The 9,446-nt window shown below is 32.8% G+C and overlaps 1 protein-coding gene across 1 annotated transcript; it reads left to right on the forward strand.

Moving 5' to 3' along the window:
- Positions 1 to 6,043: 6,043 nt before the first annotated feature.
- On the forward strand, positions 6,044 to 9,045 carry LOC130447759 (CCAAT/enhancer-binding protein). Its single transcript, XM_056784745.1, has 2 exons — positions 6,044 to 7,366; positions 7,521 to 9,045. Exons 1-2 carry the CDS (start codon positions 6,402 to 6,404, stop codon positions 7,573 to 7,575), a joined length of 1,020 nt encoding a protein of 339 aa, XP_056640723.1. The 5' UTR covers positions 6,044 to 6,401; the 3' UTR covers positions 7,576 to 9,045.
- Positions 9,046 to 9,446: the final 401 nt, after the last annotated feature.

Below are 9,446 nucleotides of genomic sequence, written 5' to 3' on the forward strand. Positions count from 1 at the left end.
ATACAAACAACGTCACCGTAGCCGGCGCCTGATTAGATAACTTATTGTTTGAATACTGTTTATAAAGTAAATAAAACAAAAAAAACTTCCTAAATATTATATTCAGAGGATATATACTAAAGTGGATTACAGATAAATATATACAGTGCGTTTCAAAATACGTGAAAACTCGATATGAACTTGAAACAACTACTTCTTTCAAAGATAGATCCTCCCTACCCCCTAATGTCAATCTTCTACATTGCCAGCTCTTTCCCTAATCTTGTACATTGCCAACTCTTTCGAATAGATCCTCCCTATCACCGTAATCTTCTACATTGCCAGCTTTTTCAAATAGATCCTCCCTATTGCCCTAATATCAATCTTCTACATTGCCAGCTTTTTCAAATAGATCCTCCCTATTGCCCTAATATCAATCTTCTACATTGCCAGCTCTTTCTAATAGATCCTCCCTATTGCCCTAATATCAATCTTCTACATTGCCAGCTCTTTCAAATAGATCCTCCCTATTGCCCTAATATCAATCTTCTACATTGCCAGCTCTTTCAAATAGATCCTCCCTATTGCCCTAATATCAATCTTCTACACTGCCAGCTCTTTCGAATAGATCCTCCCTATTGCCCTAATATCAATCTTCTACATTGCCAGCTCTTTCAAATAGATCCTCCCTATTGCCCTAATATCAATCTTCTACATTGCCAGCTCTTTCAAATAGATCCTCCCTATTGCCCTAATATCAATCTTCTACATTGCCAGCTCTTTCGAATAGATCTTCTCTATTGCCTCAATCTTCTACACTGCCAGCTCTTTCGAATAGATCCTCCCTATTGCCCTAATATCAATCTTCTACATTGCCAGCTCTTTCTAATAGATCCTCCCTATTGCCCTAATATCAATCTTCTACATTGCCAGCTCTTTCAAATAGATCCTCCCTATTGCCCTAATATCAATCTTCTACATTGCCAGCCTGTCGATTAGATCTTCTCTATTGCCTCAATCTTCTACACGGCCAGCTGTTTCGAATAGATCCTCCCTATTGCCCTAATATCAATCTTATACATTGCCAGCTTTTTCAAATAGATCCTTCCTATTGCCCTAATATCAATCTTCTACATTGCCAGCTCTTTCGAATAGATCTTCTCTATTGCCTCAATCTTCTACACTGCCAGCTCTTTCGAATAGATCCTCCCTATTGCCCTAATATCAATCTTCTACATTGCCAGCTCTTTCTAATAGATCCTCCCTATTGCCCTAATATCAATCTTCTACATTGCCAGCTCTTTCAAATAGATCCTCCCTATTGCCCTAATATCAATCTTCTACATTGCCAGCCTGTCGATTAGATCTTCTCTATTGCCTCAATCTTTTACACTGCCAGCTCTTTCGAATAGATCCTCCCCATTGCCCTAATATCAATCTTCTACATTGCCAGCTCTTTCAAATAGATCCTCCCTATTGCTCTAATATCAATCTTCTACATTGCCAGCTCTTTCTAATAGATCCTCCCTATTGCCCTAATATCAATCTTCTACATTGCCAGCCTGTCGATTAGATCTTCTCTATTGCCTCAATCTTTTACACTGCCAGCTCTTTCGAATAGATCCTCCCCATTGCCCTAATATCAATCTTCTACATTGCCAGCTCTTTCAAATAGATCCTCCCTATTGCTCTAATATCAATCTTCTACATTGCCAGCTCTTTCTATTTCCATCGATCTAAAGTCTGAAATGATTTCTTTTATTTTTACTTTATTTTCTACGAGGTAATCTTTTGGTTTTGACATAGATTTCACAGATTTTCTAATCATTTATGTTGTAGCTACTTTTGATTTATTTTTGTTTTCAATTTGCAAGATGATCTGGTATCTAAGCTGTTTAGAAGACATCGTTTACTTCGAATTGAACTTGTAGAACTAAATAATTGAATTAAAATTGTTGATTCAAAAAAATTAAAAGTATTTTTACTAATTTCTATATCAGTTTTGGCAACGCAGCTTTTATGATAATTTTTTTACTTGTCAGGATATTTTGGCACGCGGTTATTTCGATTTCGGTTTATAAGCACTTTCTTTCTTGATTCTTGTTTGCTGAATCGAAACCATTTTTGCTTTTTTGCAATTTTACGTTAATTTTTATTGCAATAACCTTTTTTTGACAATTTGCGATAATAATCGAAAAAATGGTATTATTAGACGTGGAGTTGAAGAATTGAATATACTTCGACTACAACCACCACCAGGACTATAAAAAACCCTGAAGATAAATTAAAACGTGATCCACGACTCAACTTTCCGCCCCTCACCCATCGACAAAATAAATATTAATTGATAAAACGATATTGAAAATCTGCAATAAGTCAGATGTGAACCACCTACACATGAAGCAGTTGGCGAAGAAGAAGACATCACCAAGTCCACCCAACTATTGGAAATTTCCTTTTAACAACGATGAATGGATGGCGATCAAATTTCCATCTGAAAATCGGTCCAAACTCCTTCAGTACTGACGAAACACCCATTCGTAGTTGATTTATTTCCTTGAGTCCATTTGCGATGAATCCACCAAATGGAAATGTGCAACTTTCCAACGAAGAAACCTACAAAAATCTAGGATTTCAACAGCTCAGAATACAAGATGTTATTAATGAAGTCCAAGCAATCAAGATCCACGCCACACTTTTTGGAAACCTTAAGTGGACGAAAAGAAGTTGGAAGAAGCTTGATATTGATCCCTCAACCTCGTATCGCCTGAATATTATTTGAAGAAGCTGGAATATAAAGTTTACTAACGGAAATCTTCTTTCAGAGATCGAAGGCTTCACGATTTGTATCCAGGATCAACTAATTGATCGTGTGCAGCAACATCCATTAGAAACTAGTCAACAAATTCGGTCTTCGAGTTTTATACACCATATTACAAAGAACAGTCGTAGAAGGTGTTAGAAAATGGTCAATCTCAACAAACACCTGAAGAAACTACGCGGATCAAACTTATATACCCTGTAGTAACATTCTGACTGTGTTTCGCCCCTGCATCCTTAAATGTATCCAGTAATAAACGATGGTTTACGGTGTCAAATGCTTTTGACAGGTCTAGGAATATTGTACAGGGAGAGTTTTCCCTCTTCTATCGCATATAATAAAAAATAGATATTTAGAAAATAATATTTATTAAAAGAAATGAAGATGATCATAACTTTTTTATTTATAGAAAATGTGATAATTCTTATTGGGCAAAACAAAATTTTGAAAACATATTTTTTATAAACCGTCAAAATGATAAACAATATTTTTGGTATAAAGAAAATTAAACGTCAATCGAGTGTATTAAATAAAATAATAGTAATTATTGCTCAATATTTTGTAATCGACATTTTGAAATACGTAATATCTATTTTATTATTATTTTTTCTAAAATAATGGTTTTTCATTCATTTTCGATCTATTTTTAAATCTAATATATATAGTGTGAATGTTTTGAATCGCTAGATATATTTAAAAATGATTTCAACGCGGTTAAGTGCTAATAACCCTTAGCGGTTGAAGCACACTAAAAAAAATATTTCAACATTTCTTTCTATAAGTTTATGGTGCGTATAAGCATTTAACCAATATGGATTGCTTAGTACCTCATCAGTTTCTCTTAAAATTGCTTTCCTTAAACAATTTCCGAAAGCACTTAAACAAGATATATGGTTAGTTTTTGGTTTGCAGATTTGTTTTGATTTAGCAAGTGATTGTGCTTCTTTTTGCATTGTACAATATTGAGCCTTTAACTAATTTCGAGCTAGGAGTACGTGGGTAGAGGTCGTGCAACGTGTTCTTAAGGGTATACCCGTGCAACGAACTTTCCGAAGTTGGAGATTTACGATTTAGGTAAACGGAAATCCCTGCGGATAGTTTTTGGTTTGCAAATAGTTATGTTTCTAAGAATTCTGACTTTCAACGTTAGTTTACAGAGTAGAAGGCATTTTCCAGTTAAAACACCCTCAAATTATCGCGGAAAAGATGTAGTAGATTCGATTTGAATTGGCAAATGATTGTGCATCTTTATGTATTGTAAAATATTGAGCCTTCAACTAATTTTGAACTTAAAGTAGGTAGATAAAGGTCATGCAACGCGTTTTGAAGTGTATTGCCGTACAACGACCTTTCCGAAACTGGAGACTTACGAATTAGGTAAATGGAAGTCCCTGCGGACAGTTTTTGGTTTGCAGATAGTTATGTTTCTGAGAATTCTGACTTTCAACGTTAGTTCACAGAGTAGAAGGCATTTTCCAGTTAAAACACCCTCAAATTATTGCGGGAAAAGATGTAGTGGATTCGATTTGAATTGGCAAGTGATTGTGCATCTTTTTGCATTGTAAAATATTGAGCCTTCAACTAATTCTGATCTTGTAGTAGGTAGATAGAGGTCGTGCTACGCGTTTTTATGTGTATAGCCGTGCAACGACCTTTCCGAAATTGGAGACTTACGATTTAGGTAAACGGAAGTCCCTGCGGATAGTTTTTGGTTTGCAGATAATTATGTTCCTAGGAATTCTGACTTTCAACGTTAGTTTACAGAGTAGAAGGCATTTTCCAGTTAAAACACCCTCAAATTATCGCGGAAAAGATGTAGTAGATTCGATTTGAATTGGCAAATGATTGTGCATCTTTATGTATTGTAAAATATTGAGCCTTCAACTAATTTTGAACTTAAAGTAGGTAGATAAAGGTCATGCAACGCGTTTTGAAGTGTATTGCCGTACAACGACCTTTCCGAAACTGGAGACTTACGAATTAGGTAAATGGAAGTCCCTGCGGACAGTTTTTGGTTTGCAGATAGTTATGTTTCTGAGAATTCTGACTTTCAACGTTAGTTCACAGAGTAGAAGGCATTTTCCAGTTAAAACACCCTCAAATTATTGCGGGAAAAGATGTAGTGGATTCGATTTGAATTGGCAAGTGATTGTGCATCTTTTTGCATTGTAAAATATTGAGCCTTCAACTAATTCTGATCTTGTAGTAGGTAGATAGAGGTCGTGCTACGCGTTTTTATGTGTATAGCCGTGCAACGACCTTTCCGAAATTGGAGACTTACGATTTAGGTAAACGGAAGTCCCTGCGGATAGTTTTTGGTTTACAGATAATTATGTTCCTAGGAATTTTGGGTTTTAACGTTATTTTACAGAGTAGAAGGCACTTTCCAGTTAATATACCCTCAAATTATTGCGGGAAAAGATGTTGTAGATTCGATTTGAATTGGCAAGTGATTGTGCATCTTTATGCATTGTAAAATATTGAGCCTTCAACTAATTTTGAGCTTAAAGTAGGTAGATAAAGGTCATGCAACGCGTTTTGGAGTATATAGCCGTACAACGACCTTTCCGAAATTGAAGACTTACGATTTAAGTGAACGGAAGTCCCTGCAGATAGTTTTTGGTTTGCAGATAGTTGTGTTTCTAGGAATTTTGGCTTTTAACGTTATTGTACAGAGTAGAAGGAACTTTCCAGTTAATATACCCTCAAATTATTTTGGGAAAAGATGTTGTAGATTCGATTTGAATTGGGAAGTGATTGTGCATCTTTTTGCATTGTAAAATATTGAGCATTTAACTAATTTCGAGCTTGGAGTACGTGGGTAAAGGTCGTGCAACGCGTTTTAAGTGTATAGCCGAGCAACGAACTTTCCGAAGTTGGAGACTCACGATTTAGGTAAACGGTAGTCCCTGCGGATAGTTTTTGGTTTGCAGATAGTTATGATACTAGGAATTCTGACTTTTAACGTTATTTTACAGAGTAGAGGCATTTTCCAGTTAATAAACCCTCAAATTATTGCAGAAAACAGTTCTTTTGTAGTTTGAGGATTCGTTCAAATCGAATCGTAGAATTCGATCAATTTTTGGTTATATTCACAAAGTAATTATGAAGGTTATCAGGTGAAGTAGAAATTTTGTATTTTCAAACAAATTTTTAACGTTTAAAGTAGTCGATTAGACATTTATTGTCGTTTGTTTAATTTTTTTTTTTCTTATAGAATCGCGTATACGCGATCAAAATATTACGTCGAATCGGGGTTTTGTTATATACCACAAAATTAAATCGGCGCATTTCACTTTCGAAAAGTACGTCGGCGCACGTTTCTCGAATCCGTCCATCTACACAAAGTTTATTATACGTTCACCATCGACGATCGACTCTCAGTTTACTCAGTATACTAAAAGTAAACTTGGGCAAGCGCACGTCCGTGTGGTACCCAAGTGAGCTGCGATACGGTGACAGTTCTTCCCGGGTAATTGTTCGAAACAGTCGCGCGTTAACCCAATTTCAAACAAATAAAATTGAAGATTATGTTGAAGAAAAAGTGAAAATAAACAACAAAAGTTTCGGTGAAAGTGGATTTGAGTGAAAGTTACATACCATGGATTCACCTCAAATGTACGACAATCAACAAAACAACCCCATAAATCAAGATGCAAAAAAAACAGTCATAATGAACAATAATAATAATAATTTAACTACCCTTAATAATAATAACGGTAGTTCGAAACAAACTCAAGCTATTTTAAAACAACATCAATTACAACAATACCAACAACATAACGAATTAAGTGATTTAAACACCCCCGAAATATCGTTAGATTTACAAAATTTAATAGACGATTCCCAATTTAGTGATGGTTTATTCACCGAAATACTTTCCAATCAAGGAAAACACATCCAAAATTTACAAACTAGACAAGTTATGGGGGTACATAATACGAACTATCCCCGTACGACTTTAGCTTACATGCCCCAACCGGTCCATAGTGGCGCGACTTATTCGGCAAATCAAAACTCTAACAGTGATTCGAATAGTTCCGCCGGAAGTGACGTGCCTAGTATCAAAGAAGAACCGATTGATCCGCAGGAATATAGAAGACAACCGGGCTGTAATATAATATCGAATAATTACATCCCCGGAACGTACCCCCAAAATCCCGGTGCTAATTTTACGACGTTAACACCCAGTCCTGTCATCCACCATCAATTAAACATAAATATGAAGAATAAAAACGCCTTGATGAATCAACATAACATAGCAAGAAAAAATATGAAACCGTGTGATAAAAACAGCGACGAATATAGACGAAGAAGAGAAAGGAATAATATAGCGGTGAGGAAGAGTAGGGAAAAAGCGAAAGTGCGGACGAGGGAAACGGAAGAAAAAGTCAAAATTTTAATTAAAGAAAACGAGAGGCTACAAAAAAGGATTGAATTGTTAACGGAAGAGTTGAACGTGCTTAGAAGTTTGTTTTCTAGCGTTGGGGTTCTACCAGAACACGTCCATAGAGAAATCAATAAACATTTGGATTCGTTTCAACTCCAACATCAACAACAACATATGTAAGATCATTAAAAATCATTTTCATTTCTTAGAACTTTCGATATATTAATGCGTCTTTGATTTCAAGTTTTTTCGAAGATAAAATTCGATTTTATCTTCGAAAATCAATTGGATGCGTTAAAAATGGTTTTAATTTTGATTCCTCTTGTATAGGTCGGAAGATAATAGACAGAGGATGATGGATATGGTACACGATTACGGACCATAGTCTTAGATTTTGTCCAATGTGTCCAAATTTAATAAATCGCAGCTGGTGTTTGATGATATTTGTTGTTGTTGGATATTTATGTAGGTAATTTGAAAAGCTTTAAATTATTTGACGATTTGGCCGTTTTCTGGATAATTTTTTTATTTGGAATGTGGGGTAATATACGGAAGGAATCGTTTGTAATGGAGTAATTTTATCTAGGAATTGGCCTAGGCGTGAAATCGGTGAAAATTCGAATTTTCACTAAAATTTTTTTTATGAATCTTAAAGATTCTTTAGTTAGATCTCTTTCATACTGAGTGTTATACAAATTGGCGACTAGTGAACGAAGTTTTATGTAAATATAAGATTTATATAAGTTTTTGATTATTATAGAAAATGGTGCAACTTTTTTGAATTGTAATTTGAAATGTTGTAAATAAATATTTTTTAAATTAAAACAAAAACGAAATTTACAGGAATTTATAGAAACACAAAAAAGAAAAAGTAAATGAAATCGATATATAATATACATAAAGTATACATTTTTTTGAAAAATTTTTTAATTTCGTTTTTTATATAAATAATAATTTCTTTTTTTGGAAAATGATTTTTTACACGTGATGCCCTTTTAATAGAGATTAAATATTTATAGGGCGATTCTAAATAAATAAGACAAAATTTTCGAAAAGTAATTTTAAAAATAATAAATTTTTTGTAACGAAAATTTGTTTGAAAAAAAAACATGAAAACAAAAATGAAATTTGCAGGAAATTATAGAAAAACGAAAGAAATAAATCAAATGATATCAATATATAAAAATTTCGCGGTATACAGGGGGATTCAAAAAGTTATAAAACATTTTTTGAGGTTTTTTTTTTAATTTCATATTTTATACAAATAATTTCTTTTTTTAAAATGGTTTTTCACAGGTAATGTCCTTTTGATAAAGATTGGATATATATAGGAAGATTTTAAATACATACGACAAAATTTTGGAAAACAATTTTGAAACTAAATTTTTTGTTTTGTATCGAAAATTTGATTCTAAAAAGTTTTTTGATTAAAACAAAAACGAAATTTGCAGAAAGTTATAGAAAAATTAAAGAGATAAATCAAATGAAAGCAATCAAAATTTCGCGATATACAGGGGGATTCATAAATTTATAATACTTTTTTTTAGTTTTTTTATTAATTTCGTATTTTATATAAAAAGTTTCTTTTTTTAAAATGGTTTTTTACACGGTATGTCCTTTTGATAAAGATTGAATATATATAGGGTGATTTTAAATATATACGACAAAATTTTGGAAAAGTAATTTTGAAAATAATAGATAATAATTTATTTTTTTGAAAAAGGGTTTTTTAGACGTAATGTTTAAGAGAAATTAAAGATATATAGGGCGACACACAACAAATAATTTTGAAAATAATAAATTTTTATTATCAAAAATTCGATTATTTTTTAAAATTCAATAACAAAACTGAAAATTATTAGAAAAAACTTTCAATACTGATGATGATTTAATAAAAAAAGACGAAATTTTACTTTTTCTATCATTCTCGAATGTAGCGAAATAAAATTTAAGAAATCCACACATTTTTCGAAAAATGAACAATAATTTTCCGAAAATTTCGAATAAAGTACCTATCAAAAAAGTAGTGCCATTTTCATCATACCGATTGTAATATAAAAATAGTTTTTGTGCAAATATTTTACAAAAAAATTTATAAATTAAATAAATTTTTGCAAAATATTTGTATCACGTTGTGACGGGTATTATATTAAACTAGAATTATTGATAACATTATAAAATTCTAATTATCACTAATTTTTTTTATTTTTCATAAATTTTTTTCTTCGATTTCGATACATTTGGAGAATTTTTATA

Source organism: Diorhabda sublineata, chromosome 8, assembly GCF_026230105.1.
Source record: "Diorhabda sublineata isolate icDioSubl1.1 chromosome 8, icDioSubl1.1, whole genome shotgun sequence".
NCBI classification, from domain to species: domain Eukaryota; kingdom Metazoa; phylum Arthropoda; class Insecta; order Coleoptera; family Chrysomelidae; genus Diorhabda; species Diorhabda sublineata.

Excerpts from the sequence above, each read along its gene's own strand:
- LOC130447759 (XM_056784745.1), top strand. The coding sequence starts at position 6,402 with ATGGATTCACCTCAAATGTACGACAATCAACAAAACAACCCCATAAAT. Across the intron at positions 7,367-7,520 it reads CAACATCAACAACAACATAT|GTCGGAAGATAATAGACAGA; the intron begins GTAAGATCATTA and ends CCTCTTGTATAG.